This window comes from Malaclemys terrapin, chromosome 22 (genome assembly GCF_027887155.1).
Source record: "Malaclemys terrapin pileata isolate rMalTer1 chromosome 22, rMalTer1.hap1, whole genome shotgun sequence".
In the NCBI taxonomy this organism is placed as follows: Eukaryota; Metazoa; Chordata; order Testudines; family Emydidae; genus Malaclemys; species Malaclemys terrapin.
Window position 1 is genome coordinate 13494206 of NC_071526.1, and position 16340 is coordinate 13510545.

General features: G+C 52.6%; 1 protein-coding gene across 2 annotated transcripts; it reads left to right on the plus strand.

Annotated features, from left to right (window-relative positions):
* Nucleotides 1-2466: 2466 nt before the first annotated feature.
* TXLNA (taxilin alpha) lies at nt 2467-16124 on the plus strand. Of its 2 annotated transcripts, none has more exons than XM_054011864.1 (11): nt 2467-2662; nt 4243-4493; nt 5451-5789; nt 7407-7498; nt 8569-8739; nt 10213-10407; nt 10971-11090; nt 11443-11517; nt 12138-12230; nt 12855-12950; nt 13499-16124. In XM_054011864.1, the coding sequence occupies exons 2-11, from the start codon at nt 4277-4279 to the stop codon at nt 13814-13816; spliced, it is 1716 nt and encodes a 571-aa protein (XP_053867839.1). In that variant the 5' UTR covers nt 2467-2662; nt 4243-4276; the 3' UTR covers nt 13817-16124. The 2 variants fall into 2 exon arrangements, with proteins under 2 accessions (XP_053867839.1, XP_053867840.1); XM_054011865.1 differs by lacking the exon at nt 2467-2662 and adding an exon at nt 2957-3132.
* Nucleotides 16125-16340: the final 216 nt, after the last annotated feature.

The window sequence follows — 16340 nt, forward strand, 5'->3', positions numbered from 1 at the left end:
CTTGGATCTGCATAAATGTTCCATGTGTAAAAAGCTGACGTGGGCAAAGGACCACTTTGCAGGGCAAGCACATTTCCCTCTGTCTACCAATAAATTTGAACTGTGCCAGCTCACTCCTTGCCTATTACTATATTGGGATCAGCCTGTCATGCCTATTTCACTCTAACCCCAGAGCAGGAGGAGGAAAAAGTACTAATCAAAGCAGTCTTCAAACTCTGCATTCTGTCCTTTCCACTCAGCTGGGACAGAGGTGCAGGTGAAGGTCTGAGCATTCCTAGCTGTAGGAGACCATTTGTAGTAAGACTAAGACCAAACTAAAGGTAGTAAACACTACTTTAACCATCCTATATCCCATACTGTTGCAGATGGCATGTAGGCAATACTGTGGAAATGGAGAGAGGTCCCTGCCTCAACATGCTTACTTTGTTACCCAACTAATTCATTCACAGGGGCAAGGTTTAATTAAACAGTACCAGGCATATATTGTACATCATATTGGAGAAATTTTCATACAGGTTACCTGGTCCAGCAGTAATTAAGTGCTGGAGTTGCAATTTTCTTCCAACCTGAGTACAGTAGAACCTCAGTTATGAACTGACCAGTCCCAACACACCATTGGGAATCAGAAGTACACAATCAGGCAACGGCAAAAAAAAGCAAGTAAACCACAAGTACTGTGTTGAATGTGAACTACAAAATCTAAAGGGAAAGATTTTAAAAAGTTGACAAGGTAAGGAAACTTCGTGCTTGTTTCATTTCTTCTCCGTAGTAAAGTTTCAAAGCTGTAGTAAGTCAATGTTCAGTTGTAAACTTTTGAAAACCATGTTTTGTTCAGTTACAAACAACCTCCATTCCTGAGGGGTTCATATCTGAGGTTCTACTGTATGTCAAGACTGATGTCTTCTTTAGACAAAATGTGGCCCTCTATTCTCTTGGTTAGCTTTGCTGAGTAAGCAGTAGGGTGCAGCCCCGACCTGTTCCTATGGTTCCTGGGCATCACGTGTACATCTCAGCCTGCTGTAGTTGCAGAACCAACATGTAAAGGGTAAGGAATGCAATTTCCACCTTAGCGAACATCAGTTTCATGTTTGTAGGGAAGGGTGCAGCTGTTCCCTTAACAGCCACTCATATAACTCAAACTTCCTTTGTGTAGGAGCTAGGGCTACATGGCCTGGCCTATGTCTGTTTCCATTCGGTCATTTTTCTTGATTTTTATCAGCGGCACCTATTTGCTCCAGACTAAGGCTGCCCCTCTACCTGCAGTGTAGCTTACGGCATTTGAAGCTGTGCTGGGGTGTAGGTAAACTCTTAACATTAAGGTGGCAAAGTAGCCTTTGCCTGTCCTTTAGGATTGCCACCTTTTAAACTGCACAAAACCAAACACCTTTGCTACAGCACCTAGCCCATCCCTTCCCTAAAGCCCCACCCCTACACTCACGCTCTCTACCCCCACCCAGCCTCACTTTCACTGGGCTGAGGCAGAGGGTTGGGATGTGGGAGGGAGTGCAGGCTCTGCGGTGGAGGCTTTGGAAGGGAGTTTGGGTGCAGGAGGGGGTTCCGACCTGGTACAAGCTTGGGTGTGGGAGGAGGTTCAGGCTCCATCAGGGCAGCACTTACTTCCGGTGCCTTCCAGTCACTGGTGCAGCAGGACTAAGGCAGGCTGCCTGCCTGCCCTAGGTCCCTGCCGCTCCAGAAAGCGGCCAGCATGTCTGGCCCCTAGGCAGAGACGCAGCCAGGCAGTATTGCACACTGCAGGCACTGCCCCTGCAGCTCCCATTGGCTAGGGTCCTGGCCAATGGGAGCTGCAGAGCCAGTGCTTGGGGCAGGGAGAGCGCACTGCAAGAAGCCTGCCTTAGCCCTCCTGACTTTTAACAGCCTGGTCAGCGATGCTTATGGGAGCTGCCAGGGTCCCTTTTTGACCAGGTGTTCCAGTTGAAAACCAGAGGCCTTGTCAAACACAATCAACAAAAAAGCTGCCTTTACCACTCCCTAAAGCAAGGGGGGGGGGAACTAAACCTGCTGCTGAAGTTATAGTTAAGAGACATTACAGCAGCCAGGCTTGTGCATGAGGCCTCCCCTCACAGCTCCCCCACCCTGCCCCCTCCCCTCACAGCTCCCCCACCCTGCCCCCTGGCTTGTGTCTCCCTGCCCCCTCCCCTCACAGCTCCCCCACCCTGCCCCCTGGCTTGTGTCTCCCCCGCCGCTGAGGGCACGAGGAGGGGGCGCCTCCTGCCTGCACTGCTCTTCCCCCCCCCCGCCCTTCCTGTCGCGTTGCACGCCGGGAGATGTATTATCGCCCCCTGGCGCGAGGCATGCCGGGAGATGTAGTCGCACCGGCTGCCCGCCTCGAATGCCGCCGCTTAGCTGTATTTCCCGGCAGGCCTCGCGCCGCCCGCTCGCGGATTGGCTGGCGGGCCCGGCGGGTGACGACGCATGCGCTCTCTGTACCCGCTCAGAGGCCCGGGCTGGAGGTTGCAACCGCTTGCCCCGTCCCAGAGCTCCGCCGCGAGGAAGAAGGGCCGCCGAGCGCCGAGGGGGAGCTGGGGGCAGTGGGGACCCGTATGTAGGGGGCTCTCCGATCTGCCGGAGTGCGGCCGGCGGCCGCTACTGATTGGCTGAGGGTAGGGAGCTACGTCAAGCTACTCGGCGGTGACGTCACGTGGTACGTCGGTGATGTCATTGCAGGGTAGGGGTGACATCCCGCCTGCAACCTTCGGGGCAGAGGGAGCCCGCGCGGGGGGCGGGAGGGGGGGGTCTGTGAGGGCCGGGGGGGAGGGGTCTGTGAGGGCCGGGGTGGGGGGGGTGGGGGAGGAGTGTGTGTGTGTGTGAATGGGGCAGGGTGGAATTGGGGCAGGGCTGGGTGCTGTGGGTGCTGCGGGCCAGGCGAGGGCAGTGCGGGGAATCACGGGGTATCTAGGGCAGCTTGGGGGGGGCATAGTGCATAGCGCAGTGGGGGCTGGCACAGGGCACTTGCAGTGGAGCCTGTGGGCTCTGTAGAGTGGGGTGTGGCACCACAGGCCCCATGGGGTAGTGTAGTGGTGTGTGCAGAGTGTGGGATGCCACAGGGAGAGGGAGCGTTTGTGACAAAGGGGCTGTATGCACTGTGGGAAATCAGTGCTGCTAGGCCTGCAGGTGAGAGATGGGTCCATCTTGGTGCCTGTGCATGAACAGGTGCCGTGCTTGCCTGGCCCCCGTTACTTTTTAACTTCCTCCCCTGGCTTCACGTGGCTGGTTGTGCCCTGTGTTGCCCTCTGAGAAGAGGCATAGATTAACCGTGTGTAGCTAGGCCCAAATTTGGGACACCGTTTTTCTCTTGTCATACATGGGATCCGGATTGTTCTGGGACAGAGAAGCTGCCTGTGTTTCAGAATCGTAAGCGTCTCTGAAACGGGAGACTGCAGGGTTGCTGCAGCAATTACTTTTCTTGTCATCTGGGTGGTGAATGAGAGATTGAGGGTGAGAGAGAGAGTGTATCCCTGGAGGGGCATGAACATAGAAAGAAGGTGGAATTTGGCCTGCGTCTGTCAGTTGTGGTTCATGGAGTTGTTGATAAATCTCTTTGACCACCAGCTCTTCTTGGAAATTGCATGCTTTCCCTCCAGCCAAATGCGCCTGTTGTTTTAATAGACGCTGGCCCCTCTTCTGTCTTGAGGAGCCTGATTCAAGATTTTGGCCTCTGTGCTTAGTAAAGGCAATGCATTCAATACTAGAGAGAGAGGTTCTCATGTCAGCCTGCATGGGCCCCTCTAGGCTAATGCTGTGATCCATGGAACCCATTTCCTAGTGGCTTGTGGAATGAAATGTTCTGAGAGCAAAGCATGAAGTGAGGGGTGGGGACCTGGGTCTATCAGAAGGCTGCGGTCTGCAGAATACAGAAGTGAGAGAACCATTTACTCCAGGGGTTTGGAGGAACAGTTTACTCAGCTGGAGGAACAGTTACCCTGACGTGAACTCTTTATGGCAAGGGGGATAGCTTGGAGATATGGGAGGAAGGATGTGTGCGCTTTCCAATAGCAGAATGGGGTAACAAAGCTGCTGTTGATTAAGAGGCAGTGTATGAGTCTTACAGCTAGCACTGGATGGGGAGGGTCAGGGAAGAACCTTGCTCTCCCAGTTCTGAATGTTTCGATCCCTGTTGATGTCACCTAGCAGTCAGTCTGTTGCAGGGTGGTGATTTCTGCTAAAATCCCATGAATCCTCATTTCTTAAAACTAAACTCGGGTGACATTTCTCTTTCACCAGGGTTTATTGAGACTGAGTGGGGAGAAAAGCCTTGATGAAGAACCAAGGTGGGGAGAACAAAGCCGCTCTGCTGCCTGCTAGTCCTCCCAAAATGAACAGCAATCTGGTGCTAGAGGAAGGAGACTTAGCCGAGGCAGCAGCACCCCCTGAAGCTGGGGACTCCCCAAGCCAGTCCAGGACATGCAACTCCGAGCCTTCTGCTGCTGGCAATTCTGAGAGCCTGACCAGTGAGGAGCAGCATAAGAATGAGGGTGTGTTTCTGTGTTGAACTGAGTGGCCAAGCCTGGCTGTGGCTTTCTCTCTGGGGTGGCTGTTGTAACAAATTTCCATTCACTCACATGGGGGAGGCCTGTGGCTTTAGAAGCAGAGTCCTGGGTTTCATATCAGGTGTGTGTAATGTCTGTATATGTGCAGTCCCAAAGTAGTAACCGTGTGTATGGGATGGTGGATACAAAGGGGTGAAGATGCATCCACCACTAGTTCTGAGCTGGCTGTATTGAATTATTTACTGTTCATCCATTGCTCTGACCTCTAGGACCTTAGAGTCAAAAAATCAAACAGACCTGCTTTATTGGGCATTATTATTAGCCGCCCCCTCACCACCACCACCCCCGAGCCTATGCATTTGCTCTGCTATTGGTGCTATAGATATAACGAAAATAACCCTCCAGCTTGGGAAGCCCTCTAATTAAGTAAGTAGTTGGTTGAAATGAACCCTGCCATCCACACTGATGACCAGTAAATTTGGGGTCTGGTCAATGCCCAGTGGTTGAGATGACTTACAGACCTCTGCTGTCAGGGTGGTGCCTAAGGAGGAAGTCTGTCTCTGAGCTAAGATAGGTTCTAAACCATATACTTCACTCCAGGAGCGGATCTTAGGAGGCTGTACTTTTGAAGGACAATGCACGTTGAGCCTGCTCCCAATAAATGTAGTGGGAGTTTTGCCACTGACAGATGTTGGGAGCCTGGTCATGCTCCCTAGATTGGAAAGGAACTCAGCCAGAAGTGCAGCTCCATTGTCAGAGCAGCTAGTTAGAGATGCAGTACCCCAGGAGAGTGCATGTTGTTGAAAGTTTGCTGGCCCTGGTAGGAAGCCTTTCCGCTGCTCTCTGGTTATTACACAGGGCTACTGCAGAGAGGAGCTAGCAGAATAGAAATTGTTAGAGAAAGTGTCATGCATTTGTCCTCGCCTCTCCTGTCTCCCACAGCTTCTCGTGTGGAGGAGGAGACAAAATCCTCCCAGCCTGCCATGTGTGATGTCTCTGAAGAACTGAGCAGGCAGCTGGAGGACATCTTGAACACATACTGTGTGGATGCCAGCCAGGAAGGTCCAGGAGATGATGGTGGGCAGAGCGAGCCCGCGGAGCCAGACGAAGCGGACAAGTGCCGGAGCGAATCCCCCAGGAATGGCGAGCAGGAGCCAGGCTGCCCTGAGATGAATGGAGAGAAGGAGGGCTCCAAGGGGACCGAGGAGTTCCGAGCCAATGACGAGTGTGGGGAGCGTGATCAGAAACGGGCCCAGGAGAAGAAGAAAGCCAAGGGTCTCGGTAGGGGTTCCCAGCCTTGGTCTGTGGCCAGCCTGGGGTGGGGAACTTTCCTCCTGGGGCCTTCCATTTTCATAGTGATTTAACTGCCCTATGCTAAAGTCAGTGAAATAAGCATCCTAACCATGCACTGCACAGCGATGCTGAAAAATGATATGGCTCCGTGTGCCATAGGGATGTGAAGAAATATGCCCTGTGCTGCTCAGGCACAGAGCAACCCTGAGCACTGACGGAGTGTCTGAATTCCGGGTGCACACAGTTTTGGGCAGGGCACATACAGCTTTGCGCTTTGTGCCAGGCTGAGTGCACGGCTTCGGAGAACTGTCTTCCCCCACACACACGCTCTCAGTAAAAGAGAAGGATGCAGGTGAGATCCTACAGAGACCATCAGTCATTCCTGCATTTGGATGAGAAAGTAAATCGCCCTGTTTGATCTGCATAAGCTGGCTACAGGGGATTTCCAAAGAGGGTAAGCGTGCAAAACGAGTGTGCAATTGCCCGTCTAATTTGCATCTACGTTTATTGTAATTGCTTTAAAAATTAGGCATGAAATTGCACACACAACTATGCATTAAACGTCTTTCCTCCGCTGCATTTACCGGAGGTTGGGATGGTTTAGCAGTTAAACCTGGACGTGCGAGTCCAAGACTCCCAAGTTCTATTTCCTGCTGAGCCACATGATGTCTGTGTGGCCTAGGTCAAGTTGCTTATCCAGCCATCTATCTTAGTATTGATATGACCCCCCCACTACTGCAATATCTGAGCATCTCATTGATTTAATGTACTTATTCTCATGGCACCCATGTGCAGATGGGGAACTAAGACTGAGGCTCAGATCTTCAAAGGTATTTAGCTATAGAGCCCTGCAGCCTGACCCGAACCCCATGGGATTTGACTACAGGTGTTGAGTCTGGGTCAGGTAGGAAAACAACCAGACCGGCTCTGGTCGGCGCTCCTCCTGCCCGGGGGTCAGCACTCGGGTGGCTGCATGTCCTGCTCGAACTGAGCACCACCACCTTGCTGCACCGTGTGTGCTGCAGACTGGTTGTGCTGGGGAGTCACAGTGCACGCAGGCACTTGCAGCTGCCCCCACACTGGCCCCATGGGTCTGAGGAGCAGATCCAACCCCCCAGCAGGAGATGGCAGTTGTGCTGATGCAGGTTCGGCAGTGGGGAACTGTTGGGGTCAGGTCAGGAAACAACCTGAGCTTACGTCAGGTGGGCTTGGGTCTGGGTCAGGCTTAAAAATTAGGCCTGGGAAGATGTCTATTTAGGCACCTACCTCTCACTGAAATTAATGAGATGTCTAAATACCTTTGAGGACCTGGACCTAAGTAACTTTCCCGAGGTCTCACAAGAAGTCAGTGGCAGAGCAGGGAATTGAACCTAGGTCTCTGGAGTCCATCCTCCCAAGGAAACCACCCCAAACTAAATTACACTGGTGGCTCAAATTCATGTGGAGAATCTAGGAAGTGCATCCGGGATCCTAGCTGTGGTTTTGTGTGTATTTGGAGCAGGGAATGTAGCAGCTTCTGGTTTCCACTTGGGTGCTTCCCCTTTGTCTTGTGACCCAGAGCTCCGTGTGAAAGAGCTGTTTCTGCTTTATGTCTTGCATTTCCAGGCAAGGAGATCACTTTGCTGATGCAGACGCTGAACACGCTGAGCACCCCAGAGGAGAAGCTGGCAGCACTGTGCAAGAAATACGCTGAGCTGGTCAGTTCCTAGCACTACGCTTCAGGCTCTAGGGCGGGAGACATCTCTCACTGCTGAGGGAACAAGATTGTTTGGCGCCACAGGAGACAGACATGGCCCTAGGTTGAGGGGGATAGCCCATGCATACGCTGCAGTTATTAAACCTGGGTTATTAAACCTAGCTGCATTTTTGAACCCAGGTTTCCAGAGATTTTTTAAATCCAGATTGGATATTCTTCTAAAAAATCTGCTCTAGAAATTATTTGGGGGAAGTTTTATGGCCTGTGCCATACAGGAGATCAGACTAGATGATCACAATGGTCCCTTCTGTGCAGCTAGAGCAGGGGATAATGATACCGACCCATCTCTCATGGAGTTTGTGAGGGTTGATTAATACTTAGCATGTCTACAGCACCTTCCATGCAAGAAGCCAGCCTCACAGTCCCTTACAAGGTGGGTAGCCTCATCACCATTTTACAGGTGTGAAAACTGAGGCACAAAGAGGGGAAATCACTGCCCCAATATCACTGACACAGCCACAGATGGGATCCAGGAGTCCAGACTCCCAATTTCCCCTGCACCAACCACTAGACATCACTCCCTCTCCACAATATAAGAGCTATTTTAATACTGGAAAGAAGCACGTGGCTATGGATTAGCTGTACAGGGAACGGCCTGACTCAGAGCCGTCCTCACAGAAATAAGTTCCATTGGAATCCAGAATAGCGAATGGTGCCCAAAGAGGTTCCTGTAGAGTGATGAGTCCAGGGATAGAGGCTGAGGCCCACGCCATTGAGATAACACTGTACTCCACACCCCACCTGCATCTAAGCCAAGGACAGTATTTAATGCTAGAGCCAGCCCCTGGCTGCAGGAAAGGTGCTGTGCCCAGCGAGAGCTCTTGCTGGAATGGGGGGCTGTATGAGCCATGGCTTTCTCCAGGCCTCATTACTGCAGTGACTGTTTGCACTGTGATGCTCTTGTTATTCTCTTGGGGGCTAGAACGTTCTCCCCCTGAACCCAGAACCCCCTCCCTGGGGTGTAGCTGGAGTCTGCTGCATCTTTCCCTCTCTGCTTCTCCCTCCCTCCAGCTGGAAGAGCACAGGAACTCCCAGAAGCAGATGAAGATCCTGCAGAAGAAGCAGACTCAGCTGGTGCAGGAGAAGGACCATCTGAGGAGTGAACATAGCAAGGCCATCCTGGCCCGCAGCAAGCTGGAGAGCTTGTGCCGTGAGCTCCAGAGACACAACCGCACCCTCAAGGCAAGAGCCTCCTCGCTTCCCACCTCGGGAGCTCTGAACCTGAGAGAGAGGCACCAATGGAACAGGACTCTGTTTTCTCTCTCTCCCCCAGATCAGTGGTTGCCAACCTGTTAGGGGAACTGTACTCATTTACCGGAGTAAGGGCTTGGCCGTACCAGCCATTGCCTACTGCCTGCCATTTGTTAGTGTGCTGACCTTGCACTGCTTCTTAGCTTGCACACAGGGCCGGCTCTAGGCACCAGCAAAACAAGCTGGTGCTTGGGGCGGCACATTTTTAGGGGCGGCATTCTGGCGCGGGCCATGCCGCCCCTAAAAATGTGCCCCGGCCGCCCTAACTCACCTCCGCTGTTGCCGCTCGCACGCCGCTGCTCGCCCTCCCTCCCAGGCTCTCAAACCCGGGAGGGAGGGGGAGATCCCGAGCGGCCATGGCGCACGAAACAGCTGATTCGCGCGCCACGGCTGCTCGGGATCTCCCCCTCCCTCCCGGGTTTGAGAGCCTGGGAGGGAGGGGGAGCAGCGGCGCATGAATCAGCTGTTTCGCGTGCCGCGGCCACTTGGGATCTCCCCCTCCCTCCCGGGTTTGAGAGCCTGGGAGGGAGGGGGAGACCCCGAGTGGCCGCGGCGCACACGCTGCTTCTCCCTCTCCCTCCCTCCCTCCCTCCTAGGCTTGAGAGCCTGGGGGAAGGAGGCAGGGCTGGGGATTTGGGGAAGGGGCGGAGTTGAGGCGGGGCCGGGGGTGGGGTAAGAAAAAACCGGGGCGGCCAAAATTGTTTTTGCTTGGGGCGGCAAAAATCCTAGATCCGGCCCTGCTTGCACAGACCGTGAGAGATGGGGGATTTGGCATGTCTAGTGAGACGGACAGACAGTTTAGAGCAACTGGTGCGTTGCGATGGGCTGGAGAATCCCAGATGAAGGAGGTGTGCAGTGGCAGTGCCCTGGTATCCAGCACAGAGGCTCTTTGATAAGATGGGAAGCTGGGAGCCTGGAGTACTAGTCGCACTCTTGAGTTTTCATAGCTGGGAACCCCTGGGTAGAAAGCAGTATCTGGCATTCAGCCTTACCCCACATGGGAGTCAGTCTGGTCTATGTGAGACTGTCTGAGGCCAGCCCACTTTCTGCATAGCCCTGTGTTCGATTTCACTCCACGATACTGCCCATCTCTTTCCCATCGCTAAACCTACCCAGCGCAGGACAGCTGAAATGGGCAGACCTGACTTGTCCATTGTCTGCCTTTTGTCTCAGGTGGATGGATAGTTGGAGACAGGGGGAAAAGGGCACCAAGGTGGGCTGGGGGACGGGAGGATGCAGGGCAGGGGCCACGCAAACCTCTTTGGCCTAAACAATAGAACCTGTGCCCTGAAGGGCAGGGTGATCTGGGTAAGTTGCTCTGTGGGTGAACTGGTCAGATGTTCCCTGTGCATTACACGAGGGATTGACCTGGGTCCCTCCGTTCCTTTTCCTCTCCTCCCATAGGAGGAAGGCGTCCAGCGCGCACGGGAGGAGGAGGAGAAGCGGAAGGAAGTGACGTCCCATTTCCAGGTGACGCTGAATGACATCCAGCTGCAGATGGAGCAACACAACGAGCGGAACTCCAAGCTACGCCAGGAGAACATGGAGCTGGCAGAGAGGCTGAAAAAACTCATTGAGCAGTATGAGCTGCGGGAGGAGGTGGGGCACCCATCGGAGGAGGAAAACTGGGGCCTAGCAGGGAGGGGGGGGATGGGGGGGGTCTTCAGAGCAGATGGAATCCTGGGGCAGCTGGGAGGGGGATGTTTCCTCCACTTCTCTCTCTCTCTCACTCACTCACACACACGATGTGGATTCCTGGAGACTGGGATGATTATTCATTTAGGTCATGATAGCACTGCAGTGCTGTTGGCTGCACAGAGCTAGTCACCCCAGACCTGCCTGATACTCCTTATCACCATATTACAACTGGGAAACCGAGCCATAGAGCGGTGAAGTGACTTGCCCCAGGCAGCGAGCCAGTGGCAGAGAGAGGATTAGAACCGAGGAGCCTGGTACTCTAAGCACCAGACTGCCGCCTCCCCCATGCAGTCACGTGAGTTAGAGGTCCTTCCTTCGCTAACCCAGATACTATGAACTAGTGGGCCTGCCCCACATAGAACGCACAGGGCCTCTGGGCGGCCTGTGGAAGTGTCCTGCAGGATCATTAACGGAGCAGAGCGTAGGTGACCTGTTCGGAACAGCCCCTGTGTTTCCCTTGGCAGCATATCGAGAAGGTGTTCAAACACAAGGACTTGCAGCAGCAACTGGTGGATGCCAAGCTCCAGCAGGCCCAGGAGATGCTGAAGGAGGCAGAGGAGAGACACCAGCGGGAGAAGGACTTTGTAAGTCTCCAGCTTTGGCAACGGTCTTAGCAAATCCTGTTGAACCTTTTCGCTCTCGCCTCCCTGCTAACGCTTTCCTAAGTGCCGCTGGCCCGTTGGGAGGTAAGGAATTGCCCAGCCAGATGAGGCTGTCCCAGTCCAGTATCCTTTGCCGTGGCCATCCCCAGCAATAGAAGCCCTGGTCTGTTCTTCAGCACTGGCTGTACTTTGCTACTGGATCAGTGCCAAGCCCCTGCCTTGCAGGTGTGTCTGATTCTGACCCAGCTGGCCCTTCCTGAGATAGGATGGACCCAAGCTCTTCCCTGGAGTCCAGTTAGCTAACTGCATTCCCATCTCCCTCGTTCTCCTCTAGCTGCTGAAAGAGGCCGTGGAGTCTCAGAGAATGTGTGAGCTGATGAAGCAGCAGGAGACCCATCTCAAGCAGCAGGTAAGGTAGCACGGCCCAGGCTGTCTGGCTCTTATCGTTCCCTTCATCCTGCAAAGAGGTGGAAGGAAACCTGGTTCCCTTGGGGGAGGGGGCAGTCTGCACTGCTGTGTTGGCGCCTGGATTTCAAAGCTTGGAAGGTCTCCATCAGCACAGGAGGTACAATGCAGGGCAGGACCTCCCTATGCCCTTTAACCTCTCTGCTTCCTTGGAGGAAGGAAGAGGTCCCAGTTTTACCAGCATCTTTCTCAGTGCTGGGGTAGGTTGTCCTTTCACACGGGACAGAAGGCCTAATCCTGCGAGGTGCTGAAGTCAGTGGAAGTTGAGGGCATGCAGCACCTTGCAGGATTGGGCCTAAGCAAGATGGGAGGATTGTTCCCCTCTGTCTAGTCCAGGACTCTGAGCATAGCAGCTTGGTGCTGCGAGTTACACCATAGAGCCCTGAGCTCTACTGAACCACAAGGGCTTGAATCCTAAGAGTCAGCTCAGTTCTTCACAGAAATCCACCCTCTCCCATGCTGGACACTGGACTGAGGAGGAATGGGGAAGGGAAGCTGAAACAAGATGCCCGCTGTGCAATGTCACGGTACTTGGTGCTGAACTGTAATTCCCTCTCTCCCTAGCTGGCCCTCTACACAGAGAAGTTTGAGGAGTTTCAGAACACGCTTTCCAAAAGCAGTGAGGTGTTCACTACATTCAAACAGGAGATGGAAAAGGTACTGTGGCTGTCACCCCTATTGGCCAGAGAGCTGGCATGGGCCTCTCTGATGTGTTAGAGCCACTGTCTGCCACCATCCCCACTAGGTTTCCAAGCTGGTAAAGCGGCAACTCCTTGATCACATGGAGGCCAGCTTTCACCATCCTCAGAAATCCTCGAGGAGCCACGTACTCCTGGGAAGTAAACCAGCTAGATACAGCAATCATTAGCAGAAGGAGCTTTCCTGTGGAACAGGATGGATGGAGTTGATCTGGGATGGGGTGGGAGAGGTTGGTCTAGGGTTAGCAGTGATAGACAGAGCCTGCACCTGAGCCATCTCAAAGGTATGGGGAGTTTGGAGCTGGGCGTGGGAGTGGCTTAGTCCCATCTCTTATTTGGGTTTGTTGGGCCCTGGTCGATGGGTGGCTTGGGGAGGCCTGGTCAATATTCCCTCTCAGTGAAACTGACTCCAGTGGGTGAGATGAGGCAAGGCAGAAGGGCTGCTGCACTTTCCTGGGCCGGCTGGCATCTGACCCCTTGCTCTGGGAATGTCCATGCCCCCTCAAGGGTGCTGTAGAAACTGGCCAATGGCGACGCTCTGTATCACTGTTTCTCTTTTCCTTTTATTACTGTATTTCTGTAGATGACAAAAAAGATCAAGAAGCTGGAGAAAGAGACCACGGTGTATCGGTCTCGCTGGGAAAGCAGCAACAAGGCTCTGCTGGAGATGGCTGAGGAGGTAAGCCCCGTCCTTGGTACCACGCTGCGGCATCTGGTTCAGCTCTGCATTTTATTGGGTACACTGAGACTGGCAAATAGCCCATGGCGAATGCATCAGAGAGCGATCTAGTGATTAGAACAGGCGACTGGGAGTCAGTACCAGGAGTCTGATTCCTGGCTTTGTCACTGACTCATTGTGTGATCTTGGGCAAGTCCCTTCCCCTCAGTGTACAGAGGGGCAAATTAAGGCAAAGGGGATAACGAGACTCACCAAACTCGTGGTGGGAAGCAAGGGTTAATGATGATGCTTGAAAGGAAGGTGCTACCGAGATGGACAGTCACTCCCTGTACCCCCGGGGAACAGGTAGGTTGAAAAGGATGGTGACAGCATATGAGTGTTGGGTCCTTCAGTAACTGCTGATATGTTTGCCTGTGAACTTAGCCTGTTTCTTCCAGGAGTTTCCCTTTGCCTCTCTTCCCCCGCCTCAGACCCTAGGTTGCTGTATTAGCTGTAAGACTCTCAATTCCTCACCTTCGCTGCTTAGGGACCGTTGACTCTTTTTGCAGAAAACCCTTCGGGACAAGGAGCTGGAAGGGCTTCAGGTGAAAATCCAGCGCCTGGAGAAGCTGTGCCGAGCCCTGCAGACCGAGCGCAATGACCTAAACAAGAAGGTGCAGGACCTGTGTGCCCACACGCCCCAGGCCGAAGCAGACACGCTGGAAGCCCTCAAGGACCCATCTCGAGACAGCTTTGGTGAGCCAGCACTAGGGGGCGCTGTAGCACAGCAGTGCCCCAGGGAGGATTGTCTTCGCTCAGCCAAGCCGATGCACTGCACAGAACCTGCGGAGAACCCTGGAGAACTGAGCATAGGAGCTTTGGGTTAGGCTGGGACTGAGGAATGCTCTTGTGCTTACTAAGCTCTTGGATCAGCAGGTGGAGATAGGGGAAGGGACGGTAACATGTGAATGGTGCCACAGACTGATCTAATGTCCTTTCCTTAGTCCCGGCACTGGGGGCTTTGAGATTTTCCAGTTTAGGCTTTTGGAATTTTTTTTTTTTTTAATATATACATATATATATATGATATATAAAACGATGTGCAGGGCAACATACACTTTTATATATGAATATATATCAACTAGATTGACCCACTTCCCTGCGTGCGCGTGGATATCTAATACACGGATTTTCAACTGATTGATTGGCCCTTTTGCTAAAAGACCTTGTTAGTGGTGAGCTGGGATGCCCTTTTAAAAGCTAGTGCAGCCCAGGGGGTCAGATGGGTGAACCGTCTCCAGTCCCTCCCGCCAGCTCAAAGCATCCAAACAACTGGAAATATCATGAGCGCGGTCTGCAGCCGTTCTGCTTTCAACGTGACTTTAAACCAGAGAGTGGAAATGGGGAGAACTTGAAGCATTTCTCAGCCTTGGATTCTCCTTTTTCTCCTTCCTGGTTTAAATCCGACCTGGCTGTAGGCAGGCTGCTGGGGTGTGCTGGCTCATTTTTTCCTGGTTAGCACTTTCTCTTTCCCTTAGAAGAAGGAGGGAAGAGGCTGTTTTTCTTTGTCATACAGTCCATGTATTGTATGGGAGCAAAAAGAAATGGAGAAACAGTGGGGGTCTTGGACACATCAGAAAGCCCCCTAGTGGCCGTCCCTCTGGGCCTTTGATATTTCCAGAACCTGCTGATGTCTCAATAGCCTTATAATTCACAGTTGCCTCTATGCTATACGCACACATGCACAAGTGTATTAAAGAGTTAATCCAAAGGTCTACTTCCTACTTGTTTTGCACATGAATACCGTGAGGGGGTGAGGAGGTCCTCCAGGTTATTGTCTAGATTCCTTTCCCTGTGGAAGGGCCTCTGTGCTGCCCCACGGTAGGTGTTTACAAAGCAGTGGTTCCATAAAGACAAAACCTCAGCTTTCTCCTTGGCTGAATAGTTGGGCCCATGAGCAATGTGCTCTGGGCTGAGCCCCTGAGAAGGGAGCTATGTCCACATGGATATTCTACTGGCTGGGACGTGCTGCTGCTCCAGTGCTCTGGCAGGCTCCTTTGACTTTGTCGTAACAGCACCTCATTCACAAGTACCCTTCCCCAGTAACATACCCATCTGACCGTCTTCCTGGCTGTCAGACTGACAGCTGCTCTGCAGGGAAAAATTGCTGAGAGAAATGGATGCATGCAATCTCTCCCTTCAGCAGAGTGTGAGAGAAGCACACGATTTGTCCATCCAGTCAGGCCCATAAGATGGGGAATCTGCTGCTTTAACAGGTCCTTATGGGGGCAAAATCCCACTGACTTCAGTTTGGGAGTCTTGCCTGAGCAAGGACTTCTGGATTTGGCCCTCAGATAACCATTTCTCTAAACTCCTCCACTCATGTAAATCTCCCCATTTTGGGGGGCAGTCGTCTGGTAGTTTTGAAGCAGGCCTCACTAAAACTTTAGTTCACAATATACTTTATTTTCAGTACCATCCTCCTTTGCTTAAAACCAAACATGATCTGCTCAAGTAAATTTCAGTCACTCTCTGCTCTGTTATCTTTCTTGGACTGGATCCGTTTGGTGGGGAACTTTAATTTTTCTTCCCACTGTTTCTCTTCTGGCAACACTGCTTAGCAGGCTCTCTAGGCAGCTACACAGGGCCTTGTAAACCATCCACAGTGCTGTTTTGGGGATCAGCCAGCAGAAGGTGCTACTGTACACTCGGCCTGTCTCCACTTGAGTTCAAACAGTATTGACAGTGTGACTTTTCCGGTTAATGCAGTAAGTCTGTAGTGGAGACAGGACCTAACAAGCTGGAATCTTTCTGGTCTTCACAGAGCAGGAGGTCTTAGCCTGCTGATTAGCCTGGGTCTCTCCTTAAGTCAGTGAAACGTACTCCATGGAGCTTGGCTTTGGTTTTGTCTTCTGGCCCCCTTGCTTGAAGTATCACTACTGTCAGCTCAGGGAAGTCTCTCTCTGCCTCTCAATGCAAACTGGGACTTACTGAGCAAGAGAATGTATTTATGACCTGACGGGACCACGCCTCGTTTTTGGAAGGTTAGTTAAGGTGAAGGGCTGCAGCCTGTATCCGGACTTTCCTTAGCTCCTGCTGTTTAGAAATCCACACTCTTTTTGCGATGGTACAGATAACCTGTGTCTGGGATCTGTTGTATGTATCTTCATATCCAATAGAAATGCACATAAACTACTTGCTGGTGTGTTTGTACTTCTTTCCCCTACACGGTGAGCCAAGTTTTCTGTATCTTTCTAGAGAGAATGATGTTCTTTTCCTGTATCCTAATTACAGGCTGCATCCACCATGGAGTGTGCATAAAATATTTGCAAGTAACCAGGGAGAGCAGGAAATGCTCGGCATGGGGTGGGTCAGTGCTCTGATGCCGATGCGTCACTAGATCCATATTGC